This window comes from Trichechus manatus, unplaced genomic scaffold (assembly GCF_000243295.1).
Source record: "Trichechus manatus latirostris isolate Lorelei unplaced genomic scaffold, TriManLat1.0 scaffold00120, whole genome shotgun sequence".
In the NCBI taxonomy this organism is placed as follows: Eukaryota; Metazoa; Chordata; class Mammalia; order Sirenia; family Trichechidae; genus Trichechus; species Trichechus manatus.
In genome coordinates this window covers 8,368,899-8,386,530 of record NW_004444056.1, presented here as the reverse complement: position 1 = coordinate 8,386,530, position 17,632 = coordinate 8,368,899, and the positions used below count along the sequence as shown (strand labels likewise).

The 17,632-nt window shown below is 40.6% G+C and overlaps 1 protein-coding gene across 1 annotated transcript; it reads right to left on the bottom strand.

Moving 5' to 3' along the window:
- Positions 1–434: 434 nt before the first annotated feature.
- LOC101352050 (zinc finger protein OZF-like) lies at positions 435–16,280 on the bottom strand. The gene is made up of 3 exons (XM_023738645.1): positions 15,832–16,280; positions 5,740–5,890; positions 435–3,741 (listed from the first exon to the last, which is right to left on the bottom strand). Exons 1-3 carry the CDS (start codon positions 15,848–15,850, stop codon positions 2,370–2,372), a joined length of 1,542 nt encoding a protein of 513 aa, XP_023594413.1. The 5' UTR covers positions 15,851–16,280; the 3' UTR covers positions 435–2,369.
- Between the last annotated feature and the right edge of the window lie 1,352 nt (positions 16,281–17,632).

Below are 17,632 nucleotides of genomic sequence, written 5' to 3'. Positions count from 1 at the left end.
TACTTGGCTACTAAACAAGTGGTTGACAGTTCAAACCCACCCAGCAGCTCCATCGGAGAAAGCCTGGCAAACTGCTTCTGAAAAGATTACAGCCAAGAAAACCCTATGGGGAAATTCTACTCTGTAACATGGAGCTGCTAAGAATTGGAATCGACTCCATGGCACACAACAACATAAGGTCCCCATAAGCTGGAGTCAACTCGATGGCAGCAAACAATATCAAAATGATCACATACCATGCACCAGAGTTTGTGCTCAAGCCAATGTTTAAGCACAGTAATCTTGTGTTAATATCCTTAATGTAAATGTATAACCAGTAAGTACAAAAACAAAGGTGAAAAAGTACTTCACAAAACAAGTTTTTTAATCAGCTGTATTAGTATTATAACATTGAAACTATTTGAATATTATTAGGAACCAAAATTTTTATTAAAAGGGAAAACAGATGCAAATATAAGTGACAAGATTTGCCCATTTACATTTATCCCATGAATGCTCCTTGCTTCAGCCTAATAAATCATCTGTGAGCAAACATTTCTGATAACCAATGGATCTCTTGCTTAAAACCCATCTTCCTGCTGTATTTTTGCTTTCCACCTTCAAATTAGTAAGTTTCCAGTGCCCCATGACACTCAGAACTCATAAAAGAAACCTCTTGCCTCACCTTGCCCTTTAGAGTTGAACTCAGACTTATCCTGAGGTCTCTCTCCTATCGCAACAGGCTGAATAAAGTCTAGTTTGCCTACTTAACATTGTCTGGCACCACTTTGTGTATTTAACATTGTCCAGCACCATTTCTTATAGATACATGTCTATATATATATATATATATAACCTTACATTTGTTTTAGGAATAAAACTATAAATTTATGATGTAAAAAATTATGTACTTTACGTACTCACTGACAGACCGAGACAAAATTGACTCAATGGTAACAGGTTTTGGTTTACCACCAAGCCCATGTATTGTACACACCTTGGTTTTTAAAAGGAACCAGAGGTTTGGAGAGAAAGGGTTGATTCCAGATCTGGAACAGGAAAGTGATCCAGGGACTTCTTTTGCATTCAAATACTAATAGGGTTGTGTCTACAATCTATGTGGTTGGTGCAACAAAGAAACTGAATAAACTTTAATTTTTATTAATTTAAACGTAACAATGATTCAATTATTGGAAAAGTATGCTTCCAGTAACCTGGGATTGTGAAGCAACTTTTCAACAATAAAATTTATTAAACGTGTTGTTTCTGGATTCTGAAAGATGGAGTACAAAATAAGGAAATGTAAAACGTCAAATAAATTTATATTGAGTTAGTAATTTTCATTTATAATTTTACCTTGAGAATAAACGGATATATTAGGTTAAATAGAATTTTTATTAAAACTTTCACATTTCTTTCTTTAAATGTCTAATATGGCTACTAAAATATTTTACATTACGTCTTTGACATGCATTACATTTCTATTAGAACTGTACAAGACTCAACGTCTATGTTACAAAAAATACAGAAGACAAACTAATAAAATCTTAATAAAACAAATACAGTAAAACCTGTGAGAGCTGAAATGTGATGGGAGTGCCCTGTTTTACCAGGTCTTGCATTTTTCTACTTTTGATTGTGTGCCTACCACTTTCCTTTTGCTCTCTATTAAGAATCCTACATCATAAACAACCCGTGAGTTTTTCTTCTCTGACAAGTTTCTGACTTCCACAGGTTTCGGCTGTCACAGGTTTGACTATATCAGAATACTGAACGTTTTAACATTTTACAAGACAAGCAGAATACTCTGTGTAAGACAGAGGAAAAAGATCTAGAACTAAAAAGGCAACATAGAAATATGGTTTGGATGCAAACTTCAAAAAACCCAACAACCATAATAGATAATTTATGGACAACTTGAGAAATTTTCATTTGTGAGAGACAATGAAGATCTGGGTTGTTCTGGTAGGAGACTGACCTTATTTGTAGGAGCTTGAAGGGTGAAGTGAATGTCTGCAATTCACTGTTGGTTGTTTCATCATAATAATTCATACACAAGGACAGACTCCTTACATTTATAAAGCTTTTGTAAGCCACGAATTTTTATGGTGAGGTTTGAGGAATCACAACAGAATTTCCCACATTCCATATATTCAAAGTGTTTTTACCTCCAGGGTGATATTTTACGTACTCATTGAGGGATAAAAAATAACTAAATGCTTTCCCACATTCCTTACACTCATAGTCTCTCCCACTGTGCAGTTACTTATGTTCAGCAAGCACTGAAGACTAACTAAAGGCTTCCCCACATTCCTTACTGAAGGCTTCTCTCCACTGTGAACTCTTATATGTCTAGTGAGGTTTGAGGACTGACAAAAGGCTTTGCTGTATTACTTACATTCAGAAGGCCTCTCACCACTGAGAGTTCTTACATCTGTAGTTAGTGACGACTGACTAAAGGCTTTGCCACATTCCTTACGTTCATAAGGCCTCTCACTACTGTGAGTTCTCATATGTGCAGTGAGGTGTGAGGACCGACAAAAAGTTTTGCCACATTCCATACATTTATAAGGTCTCACTCCACTGTGAGTTTTAGTATGTGCCCTGAGGTTTGAAGACTCACTAAAGGCTTTGCCACATTCCTTACATTCATAAGGCCTCTCACCACTGTGAGTTCTTATATGTGAAGTGAGGTGTGAGGACCGACGAAAGGCTTTGCCACATTCCTTACATTCATAAGGCCTCTCACCACTGTGAGTTCTCATATGTATAGCGTGGCTTGAGTAGTAACAGAAGGTTTTGCCACAATCCATACATTTATAAGGTCTCTCTCCACAATGAGTTCTCATATGTACAGTGAGGTTTGAGGTACGACTAAAGGCTTTGCCACATTCCTTACATTCATAAGGCCTCTCACCACTGTGAGTTCTTATATGTAAAGTGAGGTGTGAGGACCGATGAAAGGCTTTGCCACATTGCTTACATTCATAAGTTCTCTCTCCACTGTGAGTTCTCGTATGTCTAGTGAGGTTTCTGGACAGACTAAAAGCTTTCCCACATTCCTTACATTCATAAGGTCTCTCTCCGCTATGAGTTTTCATATGTCTGGTGAGGTGTGAGGACTGAAAAAAGGCTTTGCCACATTGCTTACATTCATAAGGTCTCTCTCCACTGTGAGATCTCATATGTCTAGTGAGGTTTCTGGACAGACTAAAAGCTTTCCCACATTCCTTACATTCATACGGTCTTTCTCCACTGTGAGTTCTCATATGTCTGGTGAGGTTTGAGGAAAAACTAAAGGCTTTGCGACATTCCTTACATTCATAAGGTCTCTCACCAATCTGAGTTCTCATATGTATAGTGAGGTATGAAGAATGACGAAAGGCTTTCCCACAGTCCTTACATACATAAAGCCTCTCTCCACCATGAATTCTCTTATGTATAGTGAGGTTTGAAGAGCAGAAGTCTTTGGCGTATTCCTTACATTCATAGGATTTCTCTCCAGTAAGAGTTCCCACAACAGCACTGAGGTAAAAGGGACTACAGGCTTCTCCACATTGCTTACACTGATAGGCACTGCATCCAGTGTGAGACTTGATATGATGTTTAAGTGTTGAATGATTCATCAAGGACTTTCCAGACTCAAGGCATTCAGAAGGATATGCTTCCATAGGAGTTCTTTTGAGCATAGAAAGATTTGGAATCTGGCTGAAAATCCGATTGTCTTCAGTATTTTCACAGAGGTTCTCTAACAAATGCCTTCTGTTAAAAATAGGCAGCATACTGTTGAATACAAATTTTTTACCATTTCACCATTACCATACACATTAAACATGTATTTTTTTGCCCTGAACTGTCGCATGCTTCATAGATTAAATCATCTAGCAGAAATGCTACCGTTTATAGCGTTTCTAAAATATTGTGCTCTCTAGCAATTGTATTTAAGTGAAATGTTTCAAATATTAAATATCTCACTTGCATTTATGAAAACACTGTCCTGTGGAAATTCTGTAAACACACATTAGAGCAGGTTTTATATATACGTATAACCGGATGGTCCAAGTTTGTACTGCCATATATGTGTCTCTGTGTGTGTGTGTGTGTGTGTGTATACGTATAATTGTTCTTGTTAAGCGCTGTTGATGCCAGCTTAGTGACCACGTGACCAAAAGGCTGGTACTTAAAACCCACCCAGAGGCACTGCCAAGAGTCGGAACAGACAAGACGCCAACAGGTTTGAGATGTGCGCACACAGACACACACACACAGAGACATCCCTACTCCTTACTATCTCATTATCTGACATTTTGCATTTGCAACAATAGAAAACATCTACTGATTATTTTGCACATTAATGAGAAGGATTTCAGAGTGGTCTCAGAGAAGCTGGGAAGCACTACCCCACACCCTCCAGTCCCTCCTGCTGACACGGTTGCCACATCTAGCCCCTGGGCAGGGCCGGGCTCCTCTGTGGCTACAGCCTCTAGGTAGATGCACAGGCAGTGCTCATTCAGCAGGCACCTCTTCTAGGTTCCTATCTTGTATATGACCTCAGGCCCTGCAACTCAAAATTGCTGTGGGGTGGAAAGGTAGGAAATAAAGTGCAACAGAGAGGGTGTTTGGAAGAAAAGCTTGAGAATTTAATGACATCTCAAAGTGAGGTGAACTGCGCCTAAAGCCTCCACCTCAGTGGGGCTGGTTGCATAGCCAGGCTCACAGTTCCCTTGCAAAAGCCCCGAGCCTTGGTTACTCACCAGGCGTGGCGAGCAGAGTAGGCTCTGGGATCTGGAATGCAGGGCTTGTAGGGGTGGGACTGGAGCCCTGCAGGTGGTGCCACAAAGGGAGATCTGACCCAGCACAGGAAGGTGAAGTGGTTAAGCCATGGGCCCTCCAGTCACACAGCCCGGCTTTACCCATCTTTGTCTCCTCCAAGCGTTCTTCCTCATAGAGGAATAACTCATAAATGACTCATTACAGTAATGAATACATCAGTAAACCTTAGCTATTATGTCTACGATCATATTTTGTAAATAAAAAAACTGGACAAACGGATGGTCTGAAAACAAACAAAAAAAATGTTCATTTTCACATAACACTGATTTTCGCAAAACTATCTGATCTTTTGAACCTAACCATGTCAAAACTGAGGAGTCTGTGTGTGTGTACACATATATCCATGCATGCATACACACATGCATACATACATACATATATATGCATAAAGACCCAGGAACCCTGCTGGTGCAGTGGTTAAGCACTTGGCTACTAACCAAAACGTCGGCAGTTTGAACCCAACAGCAACTATGTGGAAGAAAGATGCGGTAATCCCCTTCTTTAAAGATTACAACCTTGGAAACCCTATGCAGCAATTCTACACTATCCTAGAGTCACTATGAATCACAATACTCGACAGCAATGGATTTATACATATATGTGTGTGTTTGTACACGCATATGTATGTGTGAGTATGCATATTTGTTGTTGTTAAGTGCTGTTAATTCCAGCTCACAGTAACCCCATACGACAGAGGAGAACTGCCCCATAGGGTTTTCTTGAATGTAACTATTACGGAAGCAGATTGCCAGGTGTTTTTGCCACAGAGCCCGTGGATAGGATTCAATTGCCAATCTTTTGGTTAGAGATCGAGTGCTTAACCATTTGTCCCACCTGGGCTCCGTAGGTATATAAATATTTTAATGTCATTATACCTTCTCAAGATGCTCTCCTGAAGCACTGCTCTCTCGTGTAAATGACACTCACCTCACTTGTGTTTTCTGGTTGTTATCCTGATCTTCAGTGCCATGCAATTCACGGATTTCTCCTACCATCGAGGACCAGGTGTCATTTTTCATGAATCGTACTATTATATTTTCAGTGGATAGGTTTTCTCCATCAATATGGTTTTGAGAAGCTGACCCAATTATTTAATGTGAGGTTCACAACATAAAACAAAAAGGAGAGAAAATACTCAGAGAGAAAAGGTAGCTGTGAACAAAGAAAACTTCTGACGCGTTTTGCTGTTTTCATACTTTGGCAATGTGGAGAAAGCAATTTACTAGGAAATACTTCCATGAAGAATGAAAGTGATAGAGACATAAATAGGGTGTAATTAAAAGAGCAAAGTAGAAAAGTATTGGACATAATGCACATGAAATACTAACAGAGGAAAAGGGGACAGCCTTTCTCCATGAACCACGTGTGTTAGGATTGAAGAAAGTCAGAAAAGCAAGCTCAGGTATCTGTGAAGCACATACTCCTAAACCAAAAAGAGACTTTTTCTATTTTTTCAAATCTCATTCCCTCCATGCAGGCCCAGCCCTTCAAACAATTCTTGCCTCCTGGTGCCCCTGACACAGAGGTCCTGCACAAGTGCTATCGGCACTCTCCTCAGGTCTTTCTCTTTCTACTCTGGGAGAACAAAGGGGTGTAGCTAACATGGGATTCATGGAGAAAGGCATACTATTAGGGAAGACAGGGAGGAGCAATGAACACTTCCCTGAAACTGAGCCAATACTCTGGTTCTCAGGTCTCTCTGGGGATTGGCAGGTGTGAATTCATTTGTAGCAAGATAATCATGTCAAATTTGTAATAAAGTAAGACTCTTTTCATTGTGCATAAATATTCTCTCTGTGCACCAAAGAAACCCCTGAAGTCAACACTCAGATTTACAACATTTAAAGAGCCTTAAGGCTTTTAACCACAATCGAAATGAGAAGTCAGTTTAATGCACAGAGCTCTGTATTTATGGGAAACCAATATATGCATGTTCCAGAGAGCAAATAACCACACTTGTCTTATTTAACAATGTTTTCCCATTCCTCGGCCCACAGAGTGGAGTAACATCAATCGGAATGACATATCTGACCACAAAAAAATTTTTAAAAATCAAACAATGAAGAACTATGGCTGCTAACCAAAAGGTTGGAGTTTAAATCCACCAGGCACTCCTTGGAAACCCTATGGAGCAGTTCTACTCTATCCTATCCGTCCCTATGATGGGAATCAACTCAACGGTAATGGATTTGGGATTTTTTTTTTATCCATACCTACTGAGGCCAGGCTTCTGAAGATTTCCATCATCACGTCTCTGTAGAGTTGCCTCTGAGAAAGATCCAGCAATGCCCACTCTTCCTGAGTAAAGTCCACAGCCACATCCTCAACAGCCACTGAGTCCTAAAAATTCCCACATATTCTGCTTCAGCAAGGTACCACATATTCCAGTGTGTCTGAAAGGATAGGTGAGGCTGACAGTACTTGGGAACTGAGATTTCATGGGGATTTGACACAAGTTTTGTGTTCTACTAAGGTCTACTCTAGGGGTTAGCCATCAGATTCATCCCTTCACTATTTCACTTCCTCGTGGACTGCATCCTATCTAACAGAATTACCAATCTTTCCAAGGCAATGAACTTATCTCTCCACAATCTGACTGTGACCAGTTGTAGTCTCACTCCTCTCTACCTTTATGGTCTAGAACAATCAGAACACATAGCCTCGACTGGAGAAATCCTCTACATTGAAAGCCCTATTTCCACACTCGGGTCATGTCTTTCTCGTGGGAAAAAAAAATCACCTCCATACACAGGACCCGGCAGAATATTTAACAAAACATAAAACACAGGGTGAAAGTAGGATGAAATGTTAACTGGGAAACACTACAGGACTGGCAGTTTTTCCTTTTGCCCCTCACAAGCCATGGGGGACCCAGTGGCCTGCACAAAGGGGCAACCCAACCCAAGGCGCTGAGCTTTTTGTATTTTCTTAAAGAACTCCAGGTGATCAGGGGCTGACAGGACTATCTGTTGAAATGAAATTATTTTGAAGAATTGCAAATTTTTATATGTCTCTCACCTACTTTTCAATAAGTCTACAGAGGCATTGTCATGCCCTCTGTCCCCTCATGGAGACAGGCAAGGGTATTGCAAAGGTAAACAGAGATCAACTGAGACACAGGAAACAAGAGAATTTAGATATCATCACAATTTTCAAACTTTGAGACCCAAAGCTACTGTACAGCAACTATGAGTGACTCTCCCTTCAACAAACACAAACCCAGACACCCACATAAACACACAATAATGTCATAAGATGACAAAAAGCCCAATTTTTGGAGAATCCAAATAGCATGCCCTTGTATTTGCTGACCACGAACAAGAGGCTAAGATCCACATTTTCTACTAAGTTCATTGATGTGCAGAGCATTTAGCTGTTACACTACTTCTGCATTCTATGAAACAGACTTACACCCCATCCCTGTGGACACTCCACTCCAAAATTTTCTCACATTTGCAGCTCTTGGAAGGCACATGAGCATAACCACCTGAAACCTGACCACTGGCATGATCTGCGCTGCCGGACTAGCCTCTGTGAAATACTATCAACCATTTAGCTCCCCACATGCAGTGAGAACACAAAAGGCAGCTACATGACACTTCTGATATTACAGTTTTACTGAACAGCTGAGCAAGTGTAGAACAGATAGTTTATGGGGTGAAGTGAGCTGTCAAGGTCACTCCTAATCAATCCTGGTATGATAGTGTCACAGCAATCTTTGATCCAGTGCCATATTCAAAAGTCTCCTCCACTGTCGTGCAGCAAGTTACATATTTTAAAATCATCAAAAACCCTAATTTCCATTCCTAGGACATACTCATGATAAAATCTTGCATTTATGGAGAAACCACAATATTTAAAGGGATTTGCAAAAACCTTTCAGCACAGTAGTTCATTATTCCTCATGCCTCTCCTAAACAGATACTGCTTCAAATGAGTTATACCACGGAAAGTTACAATTAATCACTTGCTCAATGTTAACCAAATGGTATGCTGCTGACTCATGGTCAGAATGCAGACCAATATGCGAAGGCTTAATTCCTGACAACTACATTACTGTGCATATGCCTACAGTTTTCTTGTTATTCTGGCTGTTAATCCTCAATTACATGGATGATCTAGAGCCTACAGGGTAGTGGGGACAGGAGACAAAGGAAACATCCTATGCAATTCAGAAAACCTGTATTTCCTTCTCCTGGCAAAGCCCAGTGTCTCAGGCAAGACTACTTCCCTTCAGGCCCTTTGTAATATGGTGCACCAGAAGCAGCATCTGTTCTCCTATAACATCACAAGGGGGAATGAGAATCAAGAACAGCCCAAGGCTGATTCCTATGAGGTGGAGGTCAGATATGCCCCCTCTGACCGCCATCTTTACAAATTCTGGTACCAACCATCCCTCCCAAGGCACCCTCTACTTCTCTTCTAAGTCTGGTAATTCACTGAAATGGCCACACAGAACTCAGAAGATACTCATGATTATAGGGGTTATTAGGGAAGCAACTGGTTACAATTCAGGCTCAGGAAGACTCAGGATACAGTTCTTAAATCACGACAGGCTTCTCAGCTGTGCGTGCCAGCCCACCTCTCTGCTCTGCCCTGCTCGGGCAAGTGTTACAAAGCTCTTTTAGCTCTTCCAGTGAGTGACCTCAGCTACCCCAGTCTGCCAGAAAGCCTAGGCCTGAAGGCACTCAGCTCTAGCTTTCTGGGTCAGCAAACCTAGCTCCACCAAGTGCTCGGAGGCACTCTACTCTGCCTGGAAGCTTCCTGCCCAGAGGCACTCAGCTGCCTCGCTCTGTGGGCTAGAAAGCCCACCATAACGTCTCTTGCTGGTCTCCTGCCAGTCTATTGATTTTGCTGCCTCTGCTGTTGTCATTCCTCTGCTGCTCCTTCTCTCCATCTTACTGTCTTTGGTGTTAGTCTTTCTGTCTCCTAAGTCTAGGAGAGTCTCAGCACAGGGATCCCAGGTCTAAAGGACACGCTCCACTCCTGCTTCTACTTCTTTGGTGGTGGTGACATCCTCTCTTTGCACCTCTGGTATGGCTCATTTTAAGTGTAGCAGGATGGCCAAGCTGACCAATCCCGTCATTAGGGTTCCATATACCTTATTAGCACGGCCCTATCCAGTCATTTGGTTGGAGTTACAAGGACTATGGTTAGAAGGGCCATATTAAGTAATTCACTGCACCACATCCTTACATCAGGCTCTGTCGTTTATTAAAACTATTTAGGTAATATTGACACAGAGCCTACTTCACACAGGCAAAGCAGACACAGCACTGAACAAACCAGAAATATCCAGATACACATGGACTGTAACTTCCTCGGGTATGGGGAATAAGTACGCAAAATATAATGTCAAGTTCCCTGGGTGGCGCTAGTAAACGTTTGACTGCTAGTCAAAAGGCTGGTGGTTGAAAGCCACTCAAAGGTTCCTTGGAAGACAGGTCTGGCAATCTGCTCTGACAGACCAGAGCCTTGAAAATCCTATGGAGCTCTGCACACATGGGGTCACTATGAGTCAGAATCGACTACACAGCAACAGTTACAGATGGAATTGTGTCTCCAAAAAAATGTGTGTCAATTTGGCTAGACTGGGATTCCTAGTATGGTGTGGTTGTCCTCCATTTTGTGATCTGATGTAACTACCTATGTGTTATAAATCCTAACCCCTAAGATGTTAATGATAGGATTAAAGGCAGTTATCTTAATGAAGCAGGACGGAATCTACAGGACTAGGTTGTATCTTCACTCAATCTCTTTTAAGATATAAAAGAGAGCAAGCTGGGGGCAGCGAAGGGACCTCCTGCCACAAGACAAGAAGAGCTAGGAGCAGAGCGCCTCCTTTGGACCCAGGGTACCTACACTGATAAGCTCCTAGACCAGGGTAAGACTGAGGACAAGGACCTTCCCCCAGAGTCCACAGAGACAGAAAGCCTTCGGCTGGAGCTTGTGCTCTCAATTCAGACTTCTAGCCTCCTAAACCGTGAAAAGAATAAACTTCTGTTTGTTAAAACCACCCACTTGTACTTCTGTTATAACAACACTAGATAACAAAAGGAGAAACTAACAACAATATAACGTCATGTCGTGATAAGTTCTATGAAAAATGCAGCACGGTCAGGGGATAAGGACTAAGAGAAGCATATTTATCTTTAGTGAATCAGTGCAAGGAAAAGCAAAATAATCATTTTAGGAAACACAACCTAGTGAAACCTGGCTTGGTAAGGAAAAATAAATACATTTTTAATTCTAAAAGGTTGAAGTACTCTGTGATGATTCTGCAAACACTCATGTATATTTCAGATACTCAGCGACTTTAACAACTTCCATTGTAGCAGTATAGCAGTGAAAGAGTGCCACTGACCTTCATGGGTTGGAAAGGGAAGATACACTGGTTATTCACAAAACGAAAAAATCATTAGCAAAAGGTAAACTGGGTCACTGGAAGAATAAAAGCAGCATGAATAAATACTATCAAGAAAGTAAAAGAAAACAGATAATAGTAATGATACAAAACACCAACGAAGACTTTCAGGTTTTGGTCTGATAAGACCTTGGAAGTTATCACTCCCATCCTCAAGAAAAAAGCTGAACATACGAAACCAAGAGTTTCAGGACATAGAAAAAGGACTGCCCCCAAATTGGAGGGATATATAGGCACATAGAGAAAATCATTTCAGAGTAGAAGCCCAGGAACAGAGTGCCTATGTGTCTCTCCAGTCTGGGGGGCAGTCATTTGCCCTGAGACCTCAAAAGCCTAAATAACTGAATTCACTGAAAACAATGATCAGAGCTAAGACTTGAAAGATGCAAAGGAATTACCGAAGGGACAGCTGAGAATAGGCTGTTCCAGGAGAAGAAAACGCCAGAGCACAGGCCAGCAGGTAGGAGTGTGCCTGGTATGTTTTAGGGAGACCCAAACCGCAGCATGACCAGACCAGGGTGAGATGCTGGAGAGTAACAGTAGAGGAATTTGGAGAGGTGACAGCAGCCAGTGGGCATATCGTGTTGTGGGGAACGTGGTTGCTTCTGAAAAGACCCCGGCTTCTCATCTGAGTGAAATGTAGAGCAATTTTACACCTCTGATCAGAGACGGAAAATGATATGACAGCTCTTAAAGAATTTAAAGAACCTGTGTGTGGGGGAAACTGAAAAACCTGAGCGATACGTCAGAGGGTTCTGGCCAAAATCAGATACGAAATGATGAAAATGGGCATACACAAAAACGTACATTAAAGAATATACGTGCTAAAAACGTCAACACTTTTCTAACAAAATTAGATAAAAAACAAGGACATCCATTATATCATTCCTATTCAATGTTATCGTAGAGGTTGTAGCCAATACATACCAAAAAAGAAAAAGGAAAGAAAGTGAAGTAGTATGAACGTTAAAAAGAAAAAACACCCTAAACTCTATTTTCAGGTTAAATAACTGTATATTTAGAACCCCCAAGTATGGTACAGATGATTATAGTGCTAAGAGCATTCGGATTACAAAATAAATATCAAGGTAAGGATTATTTTAAATATTTCATTTATATACGCTAGCAACAAACAGTTGAGAAATTAATTTAAAAAGATTCATATATTTTTAGTCAGAATAAAATGTATCAAGGAGTATAGTTAATAACAGATCCTATGAAAAAAATTAAACAACACACAAATAGACTGAAATAAATGAAAAAAGAGTGCATGCTCTTAGACAACTGTTCTCCACAAAGAGATCATTATTTCCAATGCACTTCCTTAAAATTCCAACCAATTATATGTTTTTGGACCTCACAAAAATTCTTTACAAATGTATATGTAATTGTAAGTGTCCACAAATACCCAAGATATTCCAAGGCACAAGGCCTGGGCTTGTCCACGTGTATTATATACATAACTGTATTTCTATACATTTATTTTACAAACGGAACTATAGTGTATTAGAGAAAATCGTACCATTATAGGAATACATAATAGATGAACACATACAAATAAATAAAAACCCCAGAAACGGCCCATCAAGATCTATAGAAAGTGGACACAGCAAGCTCTGCAGGGCAATGGGAGAAAGCGCTCACAATTTAATATGTGGGGGAGAATCAACTAACTGGAGATCCTGGGCTGTGCAAACAATTAATTGCTCAGATACTAAGCAAAAGGCTGGAGGTTAAAAGAAAGGTCTGATGGTCTACTTCCCATAAATTAGCCATTGAAAATCCTATGGAGTGCAATTCCACTCTGAAACACATGGGGTCGCCATAAGTCAGAATCAAGTAGAAAGAGAACATTGGGTTTTCATCAAGTAATTAACTAATTGGAATAATCAATTCCTATGTACTACATATGCAAAAATCAATTCCAGGAAAGTCAGTTTTAATTATGAGAATATAAAATTATAACACTTTCAGAAGTTATAAGCAAGTGATCTTATGACATCAGAATAGAGAAAAAAATCTTAAGTAAGAAAATTAAGGCATAAGGGAAGAGACTGACAAATTCAACCATATTAAAATTTACAACAATTCATCAAAGGGCAGCAAAAATGAGTGAGCAGGTAAGTTACATACTACGGGGAAAATTTCCAAAGTTTATTAAACAAAAAACCTCCAAATCACTGACTGCCATCAAGTCAATTCCAACTCATAGCAACCCTATAAGATAGAGTAGAAATGCCCCATAGGGTTTCCAAGGAGCAGATGGTGGATTCAAACTGCTGAACTTTTGGTTGGCAGCTGAGCTCTTAACCACTGTGTCACCCTCAAAAGTCACAGATATAGACTAACAGTGGGAAATATGCACAGTCTTTTCAGTAGTGAAGTAGTGTAACGTACTTGAACTGTCAAGTAAGATATCGTTTTAGATACTGATTATAAGAGCAAAGATTACTTCATTAGATTAAAAACAAAAAACAAAAAAATCATTGCCGTTGAGTCGATTCCAACTCATAATGACCCTACAGGACAGAGTAGAACTGCCACATAGGGCTTCCAAGGAGTGGCTGGTAGTTTTGAACTGCTGACCTGTTGGCTACCAGTAGAGTTCTTAACCACTGCACCACCAGGGCTCCAATAATTAGATGGAAAAAATAAGATAAATATGCATATTTTGTGGGAGGGAAAATCTGTAAAATACATCGGCTCTTTGAGAAAATTTCAACTTGGCTATGATAGACAACCCAGAGATTTCCCCTCACTTGTGCAAGAACACTTAAGAGTTTGAAAAGAAAAGAGAATAAAAGCAACAATATTCACAGGAGCAAGAGTTACACTTGAACCACATGAGTCCTGTAAGCTCTACAATGGGTAGGTAAATTCTGGCCCATTCATACAACGGTAGCTTGCATACATACCAAGATAGGTAGACTAGACTTACAAACAGGGGGATGTATTAAACTCAAAAGCATTCTGAGGAAAGCAAGTCACAGAAGAACCCAAAAACACGTGTAATTAAATTTACAGAAAGCTCAAGAGGTAAAACTAAACAACGTAGACATTATGGATTAAGACTTGGGTATCACATTCAGCGATACTTCTTTAGATATAGCCAAACATCCCGAGGGATTGGTTTCCTGGGTTTCAAGCATTAGGATCATAGTGTTGTGGGATATATCAGTCAACTGGCATAATATAGTTCACAAAGTTTATGTTCTATATCCTAGTTTGGTGAGAAGTGACTGGGGTCTTAACAGCTAGTTAGCAGCCATCTAAGACACAGCTATTGTTCTCTACTCCTCTGCAGCAAAAGAGAGCGAAGGAAACCAAAGACTCAAAGAAAAAATTAGTCTACAGGACAAATAGTTTACATGAACCACAGCCTCATTTACCCTGAGAACAGATGAACTAGATGAGATAGTACCTAGCTACCACTACCGATCCTTCTGATCAAGGTTACAATAGATGGACCCTGATAGAATGGGAGAAAAATGTGGAACAGAATCTCAAATACCTAGAAAAAAGCTAAACAACAACAAAAATAAAACAGACTTACTAGACAGGCTGAGATGAGAGGATTCTCCAATATTGTCCTGAGATACTCTTTAAACCTTGAACCGAAACAAGCCCCTGAGGTCACCTTTTAGCTAAATAATACATTGGCTCACATAATAGAGTACCACCTATGAGTACTATGCTCCATTAAAACCTCAGCTATATGAGAACAAATGGTAAACAATGATTTTAAAGCAAAGATAAGAATATAAGGGGCAGGGAAACTAGACTGATGGAAAGGGAACAACCGGAACAGAAATACTGAGAATGTTCACAAATTGTGAATAATGCAACCAACATCACTGAACAACTTGTGTAGAAATCGCTGAATGGGAACCCAAATTACTGTGTAAACCTTCATTTAAAATAACAATAAAATATTAAAAAAAAAAAAAAGACTTGGGAGTCAAAGCAATAATAACATATAATAATTGTAATAATAATAAACTGCTCAAATGCAGATAGCAATAATTTCCAGGCAGGAGGTAGATGACATCAGGGTGGAACACACTGGGAGGCCGTAAAAATGACAAGGTCTATTTATTGTCAGGGACTTAGATTCCTATTAAACTACACAACGAACACTTTATGCACTGTTCTTGTTTATGACATAGTTGACAATAAAAGCTTAAAGCAATGGCTTAAAACATGAAAGAAATGTAATTTTCATGTAATAATTTTACAAAGTCGTGAAAACTCCTTCATCTTCATTTAACTTGTCTTAGTTCACACGGGCTTAAATGTCTCAACGTTTGATAAGTGGATCTTAGAAATTTACATTTATATTCACTAGAGCAAGCTTTCTAAGAGTAAAATGCTGGACACAATCAGGTGCCCATTCATAGCAGTATGGTCAAAAACAATAAACAAAGATTAACCGTATACAGCATTATAGAGTTTTACAAGAAATTAGATTTAAGCTCTCTACCTATTGTTATAAAAACCACAAGAAAATGTGTTAACGAAAAAGGAAGTGTAAATCCCGCCACCTTTTGTTAAGAAAGTAGAAGAAACGTGTTTTACTTTTGAATTTTTACTCTTACCACCAGTTAAAATAGGCATTCCTCTGTGTTTGAGAAGTTTATATCCATTAAATTGAAAAATTCTCAGTAGAAACACTAACTGATCTCGAAATTTTCTTCCAGTGGAAACTGTAAACCCAAGAAGTTAAATACACCATCTCATACGTTGAGCTTATCCAGAACAATTTTAGATTCCCATTCGAGACTGTGGAGAACAGTTGAAAATTACAGGGACTCACTACCAGCTCTAGGCACTGGGAGAACAAAAACTTAGACCGGGTAAACATGCTTCCCACACACCGGAAAGCCTCAAAGAAAGAGTATCCCTCCAAAAACGATGGATCTGGCGACCCCACACATGATCCAGCTGGACTCACTGTCCTCTGTCTCATTTCACTGGTGACTTCATGAGGACCAAGCGCCACCCGGGACCCCATTAACAGTCAGGGCCTTCAGCTACCAACTCTCTCCCCGTTTTCCACCACATCACACAGTGTGACAGGGGAGCTGCGGTTATAGAACTGCACAGAAAAGGCTCCAGTGCCACCAGGAAGCCAAGAAAACTGCGTGCATGAATGGGACAAGGACGGCTCTGGAGAATCTGGGGCTCGGTCTCCTCAGCCAGAGCTGCTCCATGTTCAGACTCTGCTCAGGAGGTTCTGTCATTCAACACAAAGAACCAAGTCCCAGGATGGGGATGTTAACGTCCCGTGATGTGTTGGAGTCACAGAAGGAAGCTGGCCCCAGGCATCCAGGGCTTGAAAATCAACATATGTGTAGAGGAAAGATCCAGTGACAGCAGAGCAGGGCCTCAGAATGCCTCGTATGGCTCAGTCCCTTAGTCTCATCTGCCACCTTTTTACCTCACAGAGAAACCTCAAGGTCCAGAGTGCACGGTCCCCATATCTAGCCTCCCCCTTAGAGTAACAGTTCCCCAGTTCTCTGCAGTACGCACCATTTCCTGGCTCCAGCTTCTGGAAGTCTATATGAATGTGCTCCCTAAGCCCAGGAAACCACTTCAGGAAAAGGGATGGCAGGGGAAGCAGAGCTACTAGGAAGTTTGGAGGCAGATAAACGACGTTTGGTCCACACACCAGTCAGAGCAGTAAAAATCCTTACTTCTGATTGCATGGATGCGTAAGGTTGCCTTTGGTCCCCAGTGCCTAGGCTGGACTATCTCTCCCTGCACCATATCTCGGACCTGAAATAGAAGGAGACAGTGGTGAGCAAGGAGGAAGTGACAGGTTCTTGGTCTTCACCTCTTTTCCCGGACAGGGCTTCCCCCAGGCTCAAGGCCATGCTCCACTCTGAGGGCGTCTGCACTTAAGGCAGATCCTGCTCCAGCCTTCCAGACCACACTTTCATTTTTCATGCAGATTCACAGCCCTCTTCCTCTGGCCACAATGTCACAGAAAGAGGGGCTTCCTCATCCCACAGCATGAGAGGCATCCAGGCCTGCCCAGGCCGGCACACATGAACCTGGCTTCCTCTTGGTGTCAGGAGTCCAAAGGTTAGGTTGAGGGTTCACCTATGAAGTTAAGGGTTCACCTTTGTAGAACAATTCACACACTTTGATATCAACGTTAGTGAATTTTCAGAAGATATTTTTCAGGTTCAAGTCAATGAACTCATCATGCATCACTGATTTATAATTCTGTGCAGCTGAAACTCTTCTGTTGTGCTGTTTTAAAACTTTGATTTCATTTATACCATAGCAATATGTGATCAGTATTTTTCCTGTTGATTTTGCAACTAACCTTTCTTTTCTCCCCTTGAGTTTTTAATTTTTTTTTCATTCTCTATCCATGACATCACCAGTTTT

Excerpts from the sequence above, each read along its gene's own strand:
- LOC101352050 (XM_023738645.1), bottom strand. Across the intron at positions 3,742-5,739 it reads AACCAGAAAACACAAGTGAG|AAGGCATTTGTTAGAGAACC; the intron begins GTGAGTGTCATT and ends TATTTTTAACAG.